We start from the raw sequence: 20,640 nt of genomic DNA on the forward strand, positions 1-20,640 counted from the left end.
GCTGCTCAAAGTGGGGCCCACTCATCATTTTTGTAAATATTTAGTATAAATTCCTCTCTCATTCAATTTTTGAATTTTGAAACAGGTGGTTCAACCTTCTCAACTCCAAGTCACATCACATGAGGTACCACTTCCTTCCTCCTTATTTTCGATTCAAACATTGAGGACAATGTTCATCTCGGTTGGGGGGAGAGATGAGGAAGTAAGTATTAGTTTAAATTTTTATCATACTTAGTTAAATTAGCTACTTTTTGTTTTAATTTTTAAAATTTTTGCTTTAAACTCCATGGATATTAAGGATTAACTCTCAAAATTAAATGAGAGAAGTCGAGTTTCAACTTGATTACATGAGTCTTAGAGTTTGTATTATGCTCTTCTAAAAGTTGATGAATTGTTGAAACTCCCATTGCATGCAAACTTATCTCTTCCACCTTAAGCTATTCGCACACACATACATTAGATTCCGGTTATAAGATGTGAAACTATCTCACCCTCTAAGCTTGAGAAATCATAATTTGACACCTTTAACCTCTCTTTAATAGTGTTGGGACACCTCATAAAGACCAATGAGTCTTTGAAAAAATAGAAAAAAGAAAAAGAAAAAGAAAAAGAAAAAATATATATATAGAATAAACTTCTTTGCTTGCCTTGAAACCTGAGCATGGTCCGAAAGGGTGGCAAAAGCCTTTAAAGTCTGGTGCCCTAAGCCTTTATTGGTTGGGAGTCACCGATCCTCTGCTTGTTACATGGGTGAATTGGTTAAGTTTAGTAAGTGAAAAGAATTGTGACTAAGAGGTGCGTTCCTAGCCTATCAAGAGATGGTTAATTTTTCTAAAGCTTAAAGAAAGACTTAGGTTGGGGGGAGATGATAGTTATCCATACTATACTCGGAAGCTAATCACATTAACACTTAGCTTTTAGTGGAAGAATTTGATTTGGATCTTTTGAGAGTGGAAATTCTTTTGATGCTTAAACTTGCATAATATCCATTCTTTGTACTCTATGATCAAGTGAATGCTTTGACAACTCTTATTATAGGTTGAGTTTCACATCTTTATTAATCCATGAATGTCAATCATGCCACTTGATTATTTTTTGGAGTGATCAGCATGATTTTGTAATTTATTATATTATCTATTTTTCTTTATTTTTCTCTCCTTCATTGCTCAGGGACTAGCAATGTGTCAGTTGGGGGGAGTGATTACTACCCAAAAAGTGCTATTTTACACCTTTAATTCATTATGTTTTAAGCACTTTTGTGTAGTAGTTCTCCATCTTTATTCCAATTGGCATGTTAAGGACTTAGCAATGACTTCTAATTATATTTGTGGCTAGTTTTAGTGTTTTGACAGCTTTTTGGACCATTAAGACAAGCCAAGTAAAGGAGAGAAGCAAAGAGGAAAAAACAAGCAAAGTGAAGAAAACAGAGGACAGCAGCTGCAGTCTTCCTTCGTACTTTTGGAGCATTTTCTGAAGTCTATTTTCTGCATGCTATATACCATTTCAAAGCTAAGGAAGTCAAGAATCTAAAGCTTCAAACCGTGTACGATTTGGAGCTGAAATGAGGAAGATATGGCCTTCGGAAGACAACTGCATCAAGCCATGGGAACACCATTTCGCAAGGTGAATTTCACTTTGCGAAAATTTCGCAAGGAGATTTTCTTCATGGTGCGAAATTTGGCCACTTCGCACCATGAAGAACCACCTTGCGAAATTTTGCAAGGTGGCTTTTCACCTTGCGAAATTTGGACCCTTCATCTTTCCCCTTTCGAAAATGCCTTTGAAATCCTCTGTTTCTCCACGCACGCACCACCGACTTCCCAGATATTTTTAGCTTGATATTTTCTCGTGTAAATTCCTTTTGTAACCTTGTATTCAGCCGACATAAGGCTTTATCTTGTAATTTTGCTATATATGGAGGTGCACAACACCTCCACAAAGGATTGGATATTGGGGAATCGATCCTCTGTACATTAACTTAGAAATATATAAAGCTTTGTTTTTCTCTCTTCTCCTGTTCTTCCCCATTTCTATTTTCTTAGTAGCCAAACAGCCTCTGAGGGCTTTTCCTCAGAGGATGATTGGCTAAAACTTTTAGTTTCTCAAAGTATGGATGTTATGTGATGGCTTGGATGCAATCCCATGGAAATTTCTCGCACCTGGAAGGTAAGGTAGTCGTTTTTCATTAATGGTTCATTAATGCAAAGTTTGGTTTTTATTTCCTTTGGACAACTTCCAACGGCCAATACTTGATAAGCTTTGGGATTTCTATCCATTAGTTATCTCCTACGAGCTATTGGAAGGTGAGGTTTTCAATTCCAAGTTTTGCATTAATCCGTTAGAACCAATTTCAATGGCCATTGAAAGGTGAGTTTATCACTTGGAATGACTTTGAGTTGCCAATATTTGGTAAGCTTTTGGCTTTAGACCATTAGTTATCTCTTACGAGCCATTCAAAGAAAGTCTAAGGTGAATAACCATTGATGAAATTCACTACCATCTGTTTTTCCATTTTAAAGGATTAAAACTTGATTTGCTAAATCCATACCGGTTCGGGAAGCAAGCATCACCATAGTTGCAACCCCAATGCGAGGAGCCTATCCTGAGATTTCCAATTTGCATAAGAGCCAGAGCATAGCTATCTTATCTTTGAGAAACTTGTTTTTACACCCTTTCATTTTAGTCTTTAATGTTAGCTTAGATTAGTTTAAATCTTTCTAAAACATTTACATCTTCTTTTAAAGCTAACATCCATAAGAAAATCACCTATTTTCCTAATTTGAATATCACTAGTGTTTGCGAAAACCCTTCCCAGTGAACGATCCTAGAACCACTATGCTATAGTAGCTTGGCTACTTTAGTAATAGTATTTAAGGTATAAATTTTGTTGATACGCCTTTAAAGCTAAGCTATCATGAGTCGCATCAATCGCATTAGAGAAATAACATATAGTCAATTCTCTAACCGGTGATGTACAAATGCATCCCTTAATTGGATTTCATCTCTAATTCCCTCTCACTGATGCAACTTGCAATGGTTCGTGCCTCTCACTTAGCATTTACCATTCAAGGTGATCTTTAACCTTGGACTTCCCTTCTCAAGTTCGCAAGAGATAACTAATGGATGTCTCCTTGGAGTCCAAAAGTTTACCAAGTGTTGGCAATTCTAGAAAATCATACCTTCAAGTCACCTCCCAGAGGCTCGCAAGGGGTAAACTAGTGCATCTCCATGGACGAAGATCACTTGCCTTACCAAGTGTTGGCCCAAGTGACTCCAAGGCGTTTTAAGTTAACTAAAAACATAGAAATCACTAAAGAATCACACTTTCTCTTCATTCATGGCTGAAACCACAAAGCTACTAATTCTTGCACTTGGAACCTTTCCCGACAACCTTAGCTCCAAGGAACTAAAGGTTTAGTTACTCATTATCTGGGGAAACTTCCTCAGAGAGTGCATAACTAGTAAATGAAAAATACAATCCAAGTGAAAAGGTAAGGCAGAGCAAAGGCTTTGTATTTTACTTTCTTTCAAACTTTTACAAAAGGTTCATCGTCTCGAGAACAAGCTCCCGAGAGCTAATTATATGAAAATTACAATAATAATTATTACATGGATATTTACCCTTTTTCCTAACTTAATAGCTAAGGAATCCTATAATTGGTGGCTTACAAGGAGAGTTTGGGGACTTAGACAACAAAAATCTGAAGAAAAATATCCAAAAGTGTCGGTCACAAATATTGGGAAGCACTAAGGACCATTTCGCAGGTGAAAACGAGGTCTGCGAGATTTCGCAGACGCACAAAAAGGGCTGCGAAATCACTTCGCAGCAAAAGGCTGATTTCGCAGCGCTGCGAAGTTGGCTTTCAGCTTGCGGTATTCGGCTTCCAACGATTGTAACTCGTTCATTTCAGCTCCGAATTGCGCACCGTTTAAAGCATTGGATTTATGACTTCCTAAGCTTTGAAACGACATATAGCATACATAAATTGGACTTCAGGAAGTGCTCCAAAAGTGGCTGACATGACTGTCATAAAAAATGCTTCATGGCAGATTTCTCTTTGCTTCCCCTCCTTGCATTCCGGATTTGCTTATGGCAAAGGACTTCAAAGCTTTGGTTCTTCATGTTTCTGAGCTTTCCATTGCTTTGCCATGGATTCCAAATAACTCTCCTCAATCTCAGATTGCTTTGGTGATCAAAAAGCTATCAAAACACCAAAACTTAACACAATTTGATTAGAAGTGCTTGCAAAGGTCCTTAGTATGTTAATTGGGTTAAAAGGCAATAACTACTACTCAAAAGTGTTTAAAAGAGTTAATTACAAGCTATGAAATAGCACTTTTTGAGTAGTAATCACCCGGCTGCCGTCATTGCATCCGACTGCCGCACACTTCCACCCCGGATGTTCACGTCCGGAATTCTGACGCCGAATAGAAAAAGAGAGCGTTTCAACTTCTCCGGATGGACGTATCCGGAGCCTCTGATAGCGCCTACCCGGAGAGTTTCGCAGACAATTTTGTATAGTGCTGCGGTGTTCTCCTTAAGCTTCCTGATATTTGCCACCGATATTTTGGGATATTTTGAGATATTTTGTTTTAGATATTTGTTGTCTAAATCCCCAAAATCTCCTTGTAACCCACCAATTATAGGATTCCTTAGTTATTAAGTTTGGAAAAGGGTGAATAACCTCATATAGATATTTTGTAATTTTCCATATATATATCTCTCGGGAGCCTGTTCCCAAGAGAGGACGATCGATCCTTTGTACAGTTTTAAAAGGAAGAAAAATACAGAGCTTTGCTCTGCTTTACCTTCTCATTTTAATTGTATTTTCTCACTAGCCAACCAAGCTCTGAGGATGTTTCCTCAGAGAATGAGTGGCTAGAATTTTAGTTCCTTGGAGTTAAGGTTGCTAGGAAAGGTTCCAAGTGCAAGAATTAGCAGCTTTGTGGTTTCAGCCATTAATGAAGAGAAAGTGTGACCCATTAATGATTTCTATGTTTTTAGTTAACTTAAAACGCCTTTAAATCACCTGGGCCAACACTTGATAAGGCAAGTGATCTCCATCCATTGAGATGCACTAGTTTATCTCTTACGAGCTTTTGAGAGGTGGTTTGAAGGTAGGATTTTCTAGAATAGCCAACACTTGGTAAGCTTTTGGACTCCATGGAGACATCCATTAGTTATCTCTTGCGAGCTTTTGACGGAAAGTCCAAGGTTAAAGATCACCTTGAATGGCAAGTGCTAGGTGAGAGGTATGAACCATTGTAAGGTGCATCAGTGAGAGGGATTTAGTGTTTGATCCCATTAAAGGGAAGCATCTGTACAGCACCGATTAGAGAATTGACTATATGTTAATTCTCTAATGCGAGGAAATGAACCAAACGACCGGAGCTCTGTTTTTGCACGAGGAACCTCCCCTGAAAACCTAAACCTCCAAGGAATGTTTTTCTTCATAAGTAATTTCCATTACTTTCTTTACCGTTAGTTTAAACCAAACCTTTTTCATCCAAAAATTATGTTTTCTTTTAAAGCTAACCTTGAAATGAAAAGGCACCAATTCAGCTTTGAATTAATATCAATTGTGGAGTGAAAACCCATCCCAGTGAACGATCTTAGAGCCACTATGCTATAGTAGCTTTGTCTTTGCTACCCTAGTTCATGGTGTAATAGGTTATAAATTTTGTTGATTACTACCTCAATCAAGGAGCACCAGCTGGACATGAACCAGCTGAGACACCAATTGGGCACGAATCAAGGGGTAGATGGATAGGTTGAGACATATAAGGCTAAGCTGGTAGTGAAAGGTTATAGTCAGAAACCTAGTTTCGACTATGAGGAGACCGTCTCACCAATTGCCATGCTCAAATCCATTAGAATACTCCTATCCATTATGAAACATCTCAATTGTAAGATATGACAAATGGATGTCAAGACAACATTTTTGAATGGTGATCTTGAAAAGATGATGTATATGATGCAACCAAACGGATTCATAGCAAAGGGCCAAGACCACTTTGTGTGCAAATTGCATAAATCTATTTATGGATTAAAGCAAAAATCTCACTCATGGAATCAGTGTTTTGATCAGGCTATCAAGACTCTTGATTTTGATCAAAATGAAGATGAGCCTTGTGTATACAAGAAGACATGGGGAAGCATGGTGGTGTTTTAGGGGAATCTTATAAATACCTCCTTAGGGGTTAGGATTTTCATCACTTTTGAGAGACAATTGTCTTGATTCTCTAGAGAAAGAGAGAGAGAGCATAGGATTCCTCACTTCCAAAGCCCACACTTGGAGTTCCAAGATCGTAGTTTTAGTCATTGAGTGAAAGATCTTGGGTGTAGGTGACCTTCGAACTCTTCAGGCTTCATCTTCACCAAGCAAAATTAATTTGGGAACATCCAAATCAAAGGTAAAGTTTTCTAATGCCTTATCTCTGGATCTTAGATTTGTGAAAATTTTGATTTTTGCTTCCATTGCATAAGATCTAAAGGTCTAGAGTAGTTTGCATGCACCTATATGATCTAGGGTATGGGAACAGAGATATTTAAGGTTCCTAACAAACGAAACCAAACACTACTAGTACTAATAACCTCTAACCAAACCTCTAAAGGTTGGGATTCAAGGCAATTACATTCCTCACCATGAAATGCAGAAGGTCAACTACTATATTCCATTGAAAAGGGTTGAAAAGTCAACTATTATATCTCATTGACTAAGGCTAAAAGGTCAGCTATTACATCTCGTTGACTTGAGTGAAAGGTTTAACTATTATATCTCATTAATTAAGATCATACAAACTAGAGTCAAACACTTTGTTTTATTTATTTAAACTACTAAAATATATTTTATCCATGCATGAAAACAAAAATTATATTTTATACATTTCAAAATAACATATAAAAAGAAAATTATTTTCTTTTACAAAATCAACATTAATTTCTCTTACTTCAAAGAAGCACTTAAAAACCTTGAAGAAATTAATCCTAAAGAATCTACTTCTCTCCTAACATAACAAAAAAAAAAGTTATTATTATTTATTTAAAAATTATAAGTTTAACAATCATAAAAAAAAAAAAAAAATTATGTTAGTATTATTATCCTTAATATTATATTTAACTTACTAAATAATAATAATCTAAGTTAGTGAATTTTGAAAGTTTTAGAAAACTTATATTCCTTCCAAATCTTATTCTAACCATCTATTTCTTTTATATACTTGAATTAAATTTAAACTTTTACTAAAAATAATTATTTTTATTATTATTTCTAATATCCTACTATTACTGTACTATTACCCCATATGCTTTTGCATCAACTCCACCACTGCTACCTATTCTCTCCTGCATTATACCCTTTTTTTTTTTTTTTTTTTTTATAAGATCTTCCTTTGTAGGGATCACAACTCTCCAGCCTTCCCTTATACCTTTTTTTTTTTCCTACAAAAGGGCATGTGTCCTCTCTTGTTTTTTTTTTTTTTTTTTTTTTCCATATCTAAGATCTAAGATTTTGTTTACCTCTACACAATTGAATATTCAAAATTTTCATATCTTCATTAATAAATTACCTATTTTCATAAATTTTCAATCTTTTTTATCTAAAAAATAAATAAACTAATCTTAATTTAGATTGAGATTTTCCAAAGAAATTTTAAAGAGTTCAAAACTAATTAACGAAATTAAAATAATAATCTAAAGATTAAAATCTTACTTGAAAAATCTGATTTTCAAACCTTAAACCTCCAAATATTCAGCCTTATATTGTCATGAATTTTTTGATCTCCATGTAAAAGGGTTTTTGTACAAAGAAATTAGAAAAATCTAGTTTATACTTAGGGTTTTTAAATCAAAAAGACATTTATATTTTAATTAAATTTATTTAATTAATTTTGTGTTTCTAATTTACTATTTTACCCATAAAAATTAATTTAGGGTGTTATAGAAATAGTATAAAAACAATACCTGAATAAAAGGAAACTTAATTAGTACTATTTTTCTTTCTAGAAACCCTCTCTTTGAATTCTTTCATGGTATTAGAGCTTCTATATCTACTGTTGCTACTCACAACCTGATAAACTCACCATAATTGAAACCTCCAACCAATTTTCTAATTCCCAAGCTACTACTCATGTTGCTCAGTCCACTGGACCAATTTATCCACCACAAATGTTGAATCATGCACTCCTAATCAAGCTAGATAGCAGCAATTACATACTTTGGCATACACAAATTAAAAATGTAATCTTCGCCAAGGGATTTAAAGAACGCATTGAAGGTATGAATCTCTGTCCCTCAAAGGTAACATCTACTAGTATAGTGAACCCTGATTTTCTTCCATGGCAGTGTTTTGACCACATGATATTAAGCTAGATTTATTATTCTCTTACTCCCGAAATTATGGGACAAAATTTCAAGTATCAAACATCCCATGTAGCCTGTCTACTTTAGAAAAGATCTTTTCTGCCTCATCAAAAGCCTGAGTAATGCAACTCAAATGCATGTTCCTTCTACATCTAGTGCCCGGTACTTTTTATTATTTGTTGATGATTGCTCTCGTTTTTCTTGGCTATACTTCTTACACACAAAGGATCAAGCCTTACCTACATTCATTAAATTTAAATCTCTGGTTGAAAATCAATTCCATTCCACACTAAAATGCCTACAATCTGATAATGGAGGAGAATTTAAGGTTTTTTCTCCCTTTCTTACTCAACATGGAATCATAAATCGTTACTCCTGTACTCATACTCCAGAGCAAAATGGAAGAGTTGAGCATAAAATACATCACGTCATTGAAAATGGTTTGGCACTCTTAGCCACAACTTCCTTACCAATGAAATTTTGGCTCTATCCTTTCCAAACTGCAACTTTTCTTATTAATAGATTGCCTACAAAGGTTCTAAATCTTCAATCTCCCTTCCAGATTATTTTTGGAAAACTTCCAGATTATATACTTTGTAAAGTCTTTGGGTGTCTATGTTATCCATATGTCCGACCATACAACACTCACAATCTACAGTATCGTTTCGTTCATGGTCTTTTTCTTAGCTATAGCACAATCCAAAAAGGGTATTTGTGTCTTGAACCCTCATCTAATAGCCTATATGTCACTCAACATGTTATTTTTTATGAAACTATTTTCCCATTTCAGTTAACTTCTCTCCACCTTTATCCCCACCGTCTTGTCCTCCAGTATCCACTCTAGCTATACCCTGCACCGGTCTTTCTCTCCAACATACAGCTATCTCTTCATTCGCTATAGACCAACACCATCCTCTACTTATCTCTCACTCAATTTTGCCAATTTCTTCTCACTCATCTAACTCCTCTATCCCCTCTATTATTCAAGTACCATTTACTGTCGCTTACTTTTCCTCTCCTCAGTCAAATATTTCATCCACCCCTTTCCCACGTAAAAAACCACCACCCTATGATTAGTCATTCTAAGGCTGGTATACCTAAGCTAAAGTTGTTCGTTGCTCCTAAGACCATTGAACCTCATATGTTTCATTAGGCAGCAAAAGATTTACATTGGCAAAATACTATGGTAGTTGAATACAATGCTCTCATCCGCTACAACACCTAGACACTTGTTCCAACCCCTCCCAATGGAAATGTCATTGGTTGTAAATGGGTTTATAAACTCAATTATAAACCTAATGAAGCAATTGATTGATACAAAGCTCGTTTTGTTGCCAAAGGATTCCATCAAAAATCAAGGTCTAGACTATTTTGAAATATTTAGTCTAGTTGTCAAATCTTTAACTATTCGGATTGTTCTCACCATTGCTCTCTCCTCCCGCTGGCCAATTTGGCAACTTGATGTCCAAAATTCTTTTCTCAATGGTGATCTTCATGAGCAAGTTTTCATGCACCAACCTCCGGGGTTTATTAATCAGCAGTATCCCTCTCATGTTTGTGGCTAGGCCCCTGGTTTTTCAAGCTTCACACAACCCTTTTAAAGTGGGGTTTTATTGATCTCATGTTGATAGCTCCTTGTTTTTTCTTCACACGTCATTTGATACCTTGATTCTTCTTATTTATGTTAACGACATCTTGGTTATGAGCAATAATGCATGTCTTCATTTCTAAAATATCTAAACACGTCATTTGCCCTTAGAGATCTTAGCCACGCCAACTATTTTCTTGGTGTGGAGATCACTCATGCTAATAATGCTCTTCATCTTAATCAGCAAAAATACATTCATGATCTCCTCACTCACACAGCCATGCTTGATTCCAAGCCTGCCACCACACCCAAAGCCTTCATAAAATCATTATCTCAATTTGATGGAGACCCGTTCTTGGATGCCTCCTTCTATCGCATCATTGTTGGAGCCTTTCAATACATTAATTTAATCAGGCCTAATATCTCCTTTGCAGTTAACAAAGCGTGTCAGTTCATGGCTAATCCTACCACTACTCATTAGATTACAGTAAAGCGTATTCTTCAGTATCTTAAAGGGACTTCATCACATGGTTTAGTATTACATTCCTTTTCTTTTCTTGATATTCAAGACTATACTGATGATGATTAGGCTTCCTGCCCAAATGATCGTTGGAGCACTAATTGCTGTTGCATGTTTCCTGACCCCAATTTGGTATCTTAGTCTTCTACCAAGCAACGCGTGGTCTCCCACAACAATGCTGGGTCTGAATATCGTGGACTCGCAGCTACTACAGCTAGTCTCCTACATACAATTTGTTCTCAAAGAACTTTGCATCTCACAAACCACTTCACCCATGATCTAGTGTGACAACCAAAGTGCTGCTCAATTAGCTGCTAATCCTATCTTTCATGCACACACTAAAGACACTGAAATTATTTGAGATAAAGTCTTACAACAAGTCCTTACAATCCACTACATAACCTCTGTTGAACAGGTTGCTGATATATTTACTAAACATCTTCCAAGCTCACAGTTTGTCAACTTCCGCGCCAAGCTTTCCGTTATACCTCGACCTCTGAGTTTGCAGGGGGCTGATAGAATAAAAGAAAATACAATAAAACTGTAAACGTATTATGGTCAAGCACTCAAACTGAAGCTATTAGATAGTTGTACAAAATAGTATAAAAACAATATTTGAATAAACGAAAATTGAGTAGTGTTCTTTCTAGAAACCCTCTCTCTCAATTCTTTCACATCCCATGTTTATGGAAAGAGATTATGTTGGTTTTGATAGAAACAAAGTGTAGAAACTCTCAGGAAGCAACAAAACATTGAGGAATCTAAAGTGATATATTTTATTAAGCTTCAAAGCACTTATTTATACAACTAGCTTAAAACAGAAAAACATAAAAATGGCAACAAACCTGCTACGTACCTATAGATACCTCCTAAAGAATAGAAACAAATCAACAAATTCTTCCTAAGGAATAGGTAAATCTTCCACATGACTAACTTATTTGACTACTTCCACTTCAATCTACTTAGCTCCATGTCAGCCGCTCCTAGGACATGTCATTCAACACTCCTTGTCTCTGGAGCTGCAGACTCCAAGCCTTTGCCTCAAGAACTCATATCTAGCTTTGGGAAGTGGCTTGGTTAAGATATCAGCATTCTGACTTTCTGTTTTGCAGTAGACTAGCTATATTTCTCCCTTCTTCTGTACCTCTCTTAGGAAATAGAGTTTCAGTATGAAATGTTTTGTTTTGCCATGGAACACCGGATTATTTGCAATTGAAATTGCAGCTTGGTTGTCTACGAGTATTTGTGTGCTTTACTTTTGCTCCATAAATAAGTCAGCCATCAATTTCCTGATCCAGAGAGCTTGATTCACAGCAGCAACAGCAGCTACATATTCTGTTTCTGCTGTGGATTGAGCTATGACTTCTTGCTTTTTGGAACACCATGAAAAAAATAGCAGAATAAAGCTGAAACAATAACCTGAAGTACTTCTCATGTCATCAACACAACCTGCCCAAGCACTATCTGAATAACCATGGAGAGTAAAGTTTTTAACTTGACAAAACCTCAAACCATAGTCAATTGTACCCTTGACATATCTAACAATTCTTTTTGCTGCTTGAAAGTGAATTTCACTAGCACAATGCATGTACCTTGAGAGTAAACTTACAACATTCATAATATCTAGTCTAGTTGTCGTTAGGTACATCAAGCACCCAATAATGGTCCTATAAAGCCTTTCATCAGCTTTTGTAGATCCATCTTCTTTACAAAACTTCTCACTTTGATTCACTGGAGTTGCACTTGGATTGCACTCTTCCATCTTGAACTTTTTTAGGATTTCCTTAGCATATTTCTGTTGACATATGAAGATCTCATTCTGCTTTTGTTGTACCTCCATGCCAAGAAAGAATGTCATCCTCCCAAGATTAGTCATCTCAAAAACATCCTTCATTTCCTTTTTGAAATTGTTAATTTGCTCCATACTGCTTCCTGTCACAAGTAGATCATCAACGTATAAAGATACCACAAGTGTTTGATCACAAACCTTCCTGAAGTATAAAGTAAATTCACTTAGGCTTTTTTTAAAGCCTAAGCCTAACAAATGTGAATCAATCTTGCTATACCAGGCCCTTGGTGCCTGTTTTAAACCATACAAGGCCTTTTTCAGCAAATATACTTTCTCTTCCATTCCTTGAACAATAAAACCTTCAAGCTGCTCCACAAAAATTTCTTCCTCCAAGTATCCATTCAAGAAGGCTGATTTGACATCCATCTGATGTATATTCCAGTCTTTTTGAGTAGCAAGAGCCAACAACATTCTTATAGTGTCCAATCTAGCAACTAGGGCAAAAGTCTAAGAGAAATCCACCCCAAACATCTGAGTATATCCTTTGACAACCAGTCTTGCCTTGTGTTTGTTTATAGAACCATCAAAATTGAGTTTGGTTCTATAAACCCACTTGACTCCAATTGCCCTTTTGTGTATCGCTTTGTCCACTAGCTCCCAAGTCTGGTTTTTTTCAATCATTTTAAGCTCCTCCTTCATTGCATCCATCCATTTTTTATTAGCTGCAGCTTCTTCATACCCTGTAGGCTTTATTATAGCAACATTGCACCTCTGATAGATATTAGAGAGTGATCTGGTTCCCCTGATAGGTTCATCATCAAAATTGTCATTCTCCTCCTAAAACTCAAGGTCCTTTTGGAACTCAAGATTCTCTTTAAACTCAAGCTTCTTATCATTCTCCCAACTCCAACTTTCTGATTCGAAGAATTTGACATCTCTGCTAACTATTACTTTGTTGTTTTCTAGAAGGTAGATTCTATAGGCCTTTAATATTGAGCTATAGCCTATAAAGATCCCAACTTCTGCTTTCTTATCCAATTTGTCTCTTCTAACATGTGGAATATAAGAGAAACAAAGACAACCAAATGTTTTTAAATTTTTTAGCCTTGGTTTATAGCCATACCATGTTTCAAATGGAGTCTTTTGTTGCAAAGCTTTTGTTGGCAATCTATTCAGCAGAAAGACTGATGTATGTGCAACCTCAGCCCAAAATTTCTTTGGCAGCCCTTTGTCTTGTAGCAAACACCTTGTCATTTCCATAAGTGTTCTATTTTTCCTCTCAACGACTCCATTCTGTTGAGGGGTATAAGGTGTTGTAAGTTGGTGCTCAATGCCTGCATCCTCACAAAATTTGTTAAATTTCTACGAGGTGTATTCAGTTCCATTATCAGACCTGATCACTTGCATTTTACATTTACTTTGATTTTCAACCCAAGCTTTAAACTTCCAGAATATGTCAGCAACTTCAGATTTAAATTTCATGAAATAAATCCAACACATTCTTGTGTGATCATCAATGAAAACAATATAGAACTTACTGCCATTCAATGATAGTGTTCCCTGAGATCCTCCCACATCAGTGTGTACTAATTGCAACTTCTGAGTAGCTCTCCAAGCCTTGTTTTGTGGGAAAAGAAGTCTTGTTTGTTTCCCTTATTGACAAGCTACACAGGTAGGAGGCTTCACCTCTAATTCAGGCAAGCCTTCTCTAAGATTGTTCTTCTTCATAAAAAGAAGGGCGGTATGATGAAAGTGCCCCAAACGCCTATGCCAAAGCATTGTATTGCTTTTTTCTTTGTGAATTGCAGCCTGCTCTTATTGCATCAAATCCAAGGCAAAGCTTTTGCCTTTCATTTGGACTATAAATACCTCTCTGCCTTGTGCATCAACAATCATGCAATGATTGTCCTCAAACAGCACCTTATAGCCTTTTTCCAGCAGCTAACCAACACTCAACAAATTTTTATTAACCTCAGGAATATATAAGACATTAGAGATTAATTTCAAACCTGTGTGGCCTTCAATTGCCACTGTTCCTTTGCCTTTTACTGCAAGATATGCTCCATTTCCAATTCTAACTTTGGAAGTAACTGTTTTGTCAAGTTCCTTAAAGAGCCCTTGATCATAAGTCATACGGTTTGTACAACCACTGTCTATAAGCCAAGTTTCTGGGGGGCTGCTAGTGGCAAAGCATGATACCACAAACAATTGTTTATCTTGAAGTTCTTCCACAGCAGCCTTGACTTCTCCTTGCTACTGTTGAGATTTGCATATCCTTTCCACATGCCCTAGCTGACCACACTTGTGACATTTTACATCCGGCCTCCACCAACACCTTTTTTGTGGATGATTGGATTTTTTACAGTAAGGACATGGTGGAAACTTTTGCGTGTTGTTGCTGCTGTTATTGTTGCTTTGCATCTCTTTCTTGTATTGAGATATGGCCTAAAATGCACCCTCCACATATCCTTCTTGTCTCATAAGCCTCCTTTGTTCTTGAGCCTATAATGCATTCAACAGCTTTGCCAAGGTGATACTTGACACATCTTTTGAGTTTTCTAGAGATGATATTGTAGTCTCAAACTTTTCAGGAACTGTTGTAAAAAATTTTTGAACTATTCTAGAATCAGAAAAGTCAATACCAAGAAGTCTTACTTTGTTAACAATGCTAAGAAGTTTGTTTGAGTAATCCTTGATTGTTTCTGATTCTTTCATCCTTTGCATCTCAAATTCTCTAATCAAGTTCAGCACTTGCATACCTTTGACTCGTTCATTTCCTTCATATTCCTTCTTCAGGAAGTTCCATATTCCATTTGTTGTCTTCAGTGTCATGATTATGGTGAAAATTGTAGATGAGACAGCTGCAAATAGACTAGCTTTTGCCTTTGATTTCCTTTGCCTTCTCTCATTGTGTAGTTTTATCTGAGCCATAGTTGGATTGTCGGACAGGGGAGGAACTTCATATTCCTCACTAACAGCTTCCCACAGATCACTAGCATCGAGGTAGGCTTCCATACAGACAGCCCACACTTGATAATTTATTCCATCAAACACTGGAGGTGTCAGTGCATTCAGTGAAGCTTCTAAGGTCATTTTGGATATTGTTTTGGATAGGGTAGATGGTGGTGTATAGGCTCACTCACCTCACAGGTTACTCAAGAACAGGGCTCTGATACCAATTTGTTGGTTTTGATAGAAACAAAGTATAGAAACTCTCAGGAAGCAACAAAACATTGAGGAATCTGAAGTGATCTATTTTATTAAGCTTCAAAGCACTTATTTATACAACTAGCTTAAAACAGAAAAACACAAAAATAGCAACAAACCTGCTACCTATAGATACTTCCTAAAGAATAGAAACAAACCAACAAATTCTTCCTAAGGAATAGGTAAATCTTCCACATGACTAACTTATTTGACTACCACTTCAATCTACTCAGCTCCATGTCAGCAGCTCCTAGGACATGTCATTCAACAAATTAATACATTTCTTGGGCTCTAGGAGTCAAGGTGGAGGACAAACCCCTAAATTAGTATTCTGCTTTTATCCATTGAATATCAGTTAATCAGTACTATTGTATGGTGCTAGTAGCCAGTTAGAGTTTTGTTAAATAAATGAAGTTATATATCCTATTTAATTAGTAGTTGCTTTACATGCATTTGATTGCTAATTATGTTGGTTCATTCTCTTATAAGATGCCAATCTGAGCAAGCGAGGAAACAAAGTCTTGAAACAACTTCAAGGCTCCAAATATTTAGTATGATGCACTTTGATGAAAACTTTTTCATGATTTATAGCATGATTTAGTTGGTGGGACTCCATGAATATCAAAGTTATATTGTCATATAGGATGCCCGTGGAAGGCAAAATAATGCACCCATTAGGGTTTATAAACTTCAGAAAATTGTAAAATACCCTCGTCCATACACTTAATTAATAAATTTGTGGATAGTTAATTTTAACTTAATAATCAAAATTCATGTACACAAGAACCCACCACATATAGGAATCAAATGAAAGCTGACTAATATCAAATTTAGTTGACATGCTTCTTGTCCATGTGTACCATGTGGAGAAAGATGATCATAAGGTTAGGTTTAACCACGGATCAAATTAATCAAAACTTATAAAAATATTAGTTATATATATATATATATATATATATATATATATATATATATATATATATATATATATATATATATAACTCAATAAAAACTTATTATAATAATTTTTATATTTTTAACCATTTTCTAAATAGGATATAAAAAAAATTATTAAAATTAATTTACTTAAAGGAGAGAGAAATGTTTCTTTTATTTATATTGTATACATTTAAATAACAAACACCAAAGTTGCCCTTGTGGTGAGATCATGCCCACACTTCCCTCGTCCCCTTTCAAATTTTTCACGTGTTGACCGTCTTGACTCCCTCCCAAAATATCCAAAATATCATGATATTTTAATAATTTTGTTGAAATATTGGAAAATTTGCGATAAATAAATAAATAAATAAAATCAAACCAGCAAAATATCTGTGTTATTATTGTATCCTTGCCAACCGAACCATGATATTTCAATGAATCATTGGTTTTTCACTAATTCATTCAAGTAATTATTTTCATCAAGAGTACTTGAGCTATTTTATTCATTGATCAATTGTTAGTTTTCTTTGTCCAATATCATGACATTGGCCTTTTTTAATGAACTACCCTTCATCACCTAGACTTAAAAAACAAAAAAAAAAAACAAAAATATACGTGCACACATACAGATGCATATATTGGTATATCACTACCAGGGATGAATTTCCTAGTTATTATTTAGATTTAGATATTCTAATTAAAAAATAGATAAGGTAAGGGATTATAAACTTGAAAAACAAAGATTGGGTTGCCCCATACATATATGAAAGAGTAAAAAAATAATAGTGTATTTGGTAAACTAAATACCATGGTCTAATAATAAACTATTCTAATTAATCAATAATATTAGTTGAGAATTTTTGAAAGATTCCGTAAAAAGTTTTATTAACGTCTAATTCATGTCAAGTGTAGCTTGTTGTCATGAAAATTCTTCCATTAACCTGGGAGATTAGTTTGCAGGCTAATTGAATATGTAACATTCTAATATTTGGGTCTATGTGTGAAGTCATTGCAAGACTTACAACATGATCAAATTAGTTGAAATTACAAAAAAAAAAAAAAAAAACAAACAAACAAACAAACAAACAAAACAAATAATAATAATAAAGGAGGGATAGCTCATCCATAATTTATATTTCCAATATTTCTGTGATTTAACAAGTTCATTCCCTTGTGGTTTCCAATTTCTCCCTGATGATTTTTCTCTTTATTAATCTTTCTACCAATTAAACAAGACAAACAGCAATAAGATGAATCACCTTTGAATTAGGACCAATTACATTTTCTTGCGTAACGTTTTTTTTCCTTTTTTTTTTTTTCCTCTCAAAGCTAAGTTTGGTCGTAAAATTGTTGTATTCATGATCAGAATTTAATGTTCAGGATAAAATATCTATCAAATTCGCCGAGTAAAGGGTTGGAAGCACTATGCTTTTCAGTTACAAATGGCAAGAAATGAAAGAAGGTAAAGCCAATTAACCGTAGCATGGTTGAGGCATTCAACAACCTTACCAACCTTATTCTATCAATAGCATATAGGGTTGGCAATGAGTATAAGAGAGAGATGGGTTTATGGGAGTATTCCGCAAGGATCAATTGAATCAAGAAATCTAGATCAAAAACCTGCTTAACCCTAGCAGGTTCACAAAGATCATCGGGTCGGAAAGGCCGACCAAAACCTGTTTAACCTTGCTAGGTTCAAGCAGGTTTTGCATGTCTTGCAGGGCTTTCATTACCAGCTCATGGTAACATTCATCCATACAATGGGGCCTTTCTCCCGAATCATATAAGCCATGATCAAAGCAAAAAGCTAAGGGCAGGAAAAAATCGAAGCCAAACTACCATCCAAGCCTATCTCCAATTCTGTGCTTATATCAATGACTTGGTAGTGTGCATCTATAGTCCGATATCACCTTCATTGCGGTGCAGAAGTCGGGTTTTTGTTTCCTGCAAATTAGAAGCTTCTCTACCAAAAGAAGGATGGCAGTCGTGACAGTTAAACAATTGGCTTTCATATTTGGCCTCTTAGGTACATGGATATCATTTTTTGTTCCTAATTGTTCTCTCACTTCAGTCATATTCCAACTCTTGACATGGAATTTTTTATAATTGCAATCTATTTTACATATCAACTCATGACCAAAATCTGTTTTCATGCATTCAATCTCCAGGAGAAGTCTCAGACAACCCTATCAATGGGGTTTCATTCTTTTATCTCCTTTTGGAAAAAAAAAAACATTTTTAGTTCTTTATTTTATCAAATCTGAAGCACCCAATGGTTGGTTCATTTCTTGTTGCCTGCAGGTAATTTGGTATCATTCATGGTGTACCTGTCGCCTGTGTAAGTCTCTTAACTTAATTGCAGACCAACTTTATTTTTTTCTTCTTCACTTGATGGGCTTTTTTGTTAACATAAAACTGCTATCTATATCTCTCTCTCACAGGCCGACCTTTTTCAAAATTTACAAGAGGAAAACATCAGAAGGGTATCAAGCATTACCATATAGCGTGGGCCTCTTGTGTGCTTCTCTATTTTTGTACTATGCTTTGCTCCAATCTGGAAAGTTTCTGATACTCAGCATCAACACCATTGGATCTACCATCCAAGCCACCTACCTAGTATTGTTCATAATATATTCTCCCAGGGCCGGGAAGGTGACAGCTCTCTATCTTTCTCTGGCTTATATATATATATATATAGCTTCTGTTTTCAATTTCTTTTAGGTGGCTTTTAAAAATTCTTGTATCCAACTACATGGAGCCTCTAGGATTCATGTTTATAGAGATTTAGCACTAAGGTTTCACTATTTTGTTTATCCTAGCTTCTATGTATTGCAATGTCCTGTCTTATAATGCGATTTTCTTTTTCTTTTTTTCTTCGGGATCTGCAGGTTGCGACATTGAAAATGATACTCATACTCAACGTAGCATCACTGGGCTTGGTGCTGCTCCTCACCACATTATTTTCAAAGGGGAAGACACGTATCCAAGTTGTAGGATGGATATCTGCTGGAGTTAACATTGGCACATTTGTTGCTCCTCTTAGCATCATTGTTCGTAATTCTTGAATTACAGTCCATGCATATTCATTGTACAATTTTGCTTGACCTAATCAATGAAGCGGTGATTTTTGGTTTTTTTTTATGCTGCAGAAACGTGTGATAGAGACAAGAAGTGTAGAGTACATGCCCTTCAACCTGTCCTTCTTCCTCACTATCTGCGCAACCATGTGGTTCTTCTATGGAATTTTTGTGAGGGATTTCTTCATTGCTGTAAGTAACATTTCATTAATCATGGAACATGGACTACTCATTTCATTTCAGTGTGCTAAAATTCAATCTTGATATCATCATTGAATTTCCAGATACCTAATGTGGTGGGATTTGTATTCGGGATAGCTCAAATGTTCCTTTACATTATATACAAGTACATGATGAAGAGCGATGAAACAACTCTGGAGCAGCTTGAAGAGACTACAGAAAGGCCATTGTACGTCCCAACTGCCAATCATGAACCAAGCGGCCAGGAGTTGAAGGCTGTTACTATCACGAGTCCGCGCCAGGTTGATTACTTCACTGAACACCATCCCATGTTCATGGAAAGAGATGAATACCTTTCTTAGGCTCTAGGAATGGAGGTGGATGATATGAAAGACTTAAACCAAGGGTACCAACCTCAAGTTGGCATCCTTTGTGTTAGTACTGTTGTATATATGGTGTCCAAGCCAGTTTGAGTTTTGGTAAATAAATGGAGTTTGTCTTCCTTTGCCTATGTTTATTAGTTACTTAGCATGCATTATTTCTAATCTTGATCAATATTTCGTGGTCTTATGAGATGTTGAAATAAGGTTCTCCAAGTAACATTGCAGATAAATCATACCATAGAAGTCGACGATTAATCAAAAGCCAAAAACAACCTGGATTATTTATTCTGCTATATGGGAGGATGATGTATTTGTTAAAACCTTCATGTACTAGAAAACAATTTTTTTATACCAGCAAAGAAATCCAATTTTTCTCTTTATTAATCTTTGTACCAATTAAACAAGACAAACAGCAATAAAATGAATCACCATTGAATCATGACCACTTATATTTTCTTCCTCCGTTTTTCCTTTATTTTTTCTCAAATTAAGTTTGGTCATAATATTTTTCTATTCATGATCCGTACTTAATGCTAGCTCATGCAAATGGCTGTCAAATTCACCGAGTAAGGGATGGAAGCACTGTGTTTTTCAG

The 20,640-nt window shown here is 35.7% G+C and overlaps 3 protein-coding genes across 3 annotated transcripts; 1 reads left to right on the forward strand and 2 right to left on the reverse strand.

The window, feature by feature from the left end:
• Positions 1-11,722: 11,722 nt before the first annotated feature.
• LOC132253675 (uncharacterized mitochondrial protein AtMg00810-like) lies at positions 11,723-12,730 on the reverse strand. Its single transcript, XM_059736577.1, has 2 exons — positions 12,537-12,730; positions 11,723-12,461 (listed from the first exon to the last, which is right to left on the reverse strand). The coding sequence occupies exons 1-2, from the start codon at positions 12,728-12,730 to the stop codon at positions 11,723-11,725; spliced, it is 933 nt and encodes a 310-aa protein (XP_059592560.1).
• A 2,031-nt stretch (positions 12,731-14,761) lies between these two features.
• Positions 14,762-15,352, reverse strand: LOC132253676 (uncharacterized). The gene has a single exon (XM_059736578.1). It carries the CDS (start codon positions 15,350-15,352, stop codon positions 14,762-14,764), a length of 591 nt encoding a protein of 196 aa, XP_059592561.1.
• Positions 15,353-18,382: 3,030 nt separating this feature from the next.
• LOC100252709 (bidirectional sugar transporter NEC1) lies at positions 18,383-20,024 on the forward strand. Its single transcript, XM_002267756.4, has 6 exons — positions 18,383-18,431; positions 18,707-18,743; positions 18,847-19,057; positions 19,294-19,455; positions 19,555-19,674; positions 19,767-20,024. The coding sequence occupies exons 1-6, from the start codon at positions 18,383-18,385 to the stop codon at positions 20,022-20,024; spliced, it is 837 nt and encodes a 278-aa protein (XP_002267792.1).
• The last annotated feature ends 616 nt before the right edge of the window (positions 20,025-20,640 follow it).

This window comes from Vitis vinifera, chromosome 4, assembly GCF_030704535.1.
Source record: "Vitis vinifera cultivar Pinot Noir 40024 chromosome 4, ASM3070453v1".
NCBI classification, from domain to species: Eukaryota; Viridiplantae; Streptophyta; class Magnoliopsida; order Vitales; family Vitaceae; genus Vitis; species Vitis vinifera.

Coding starts and splice junctions, on each gene's coding strand:
- LOC132253675 (XM_059736577.1), bottom strand. CDS start 12,730: ATGTTGTTGGCTCTTGCTACTCAAAAAGACTGGAATATACATCAGATG. Junction 12,462..12,536: donor AAACAGGCACCAAGGGCCTG/GTATAGCAAGAT, acceptor TTTATACTTCAG/GAAGGTTTGTGATCAAACAC.
- LOC132253676 (XM_059736578.1), bottom strand. CDS start 15,352: ATGACCTTAGAAGCTTCACTGAATGCACTGACACCTCCAGTGTTTGAT.
- LOC100252709 (XM_002267756.4), top strand. CDS start 18,383: ATGGCAGTCGTGACAGTTAAACAATTGGCTTTCATATTTGGCCTCTTA. Junction 19,058..19,293: donor ATTCTCCCAGGGCCGGGAAG/GTGACAGCTCTC, acceptor CGGGATCTGCAG/GTTGCGACATTGAAAATGAT. Junction 19,675..19,766: donor TGAGGGATTTCTTCATTGCT/GTAAGTAACATT, acceptor TTGAATTTCCAG/ATACCTAATGTGGTGGGATT.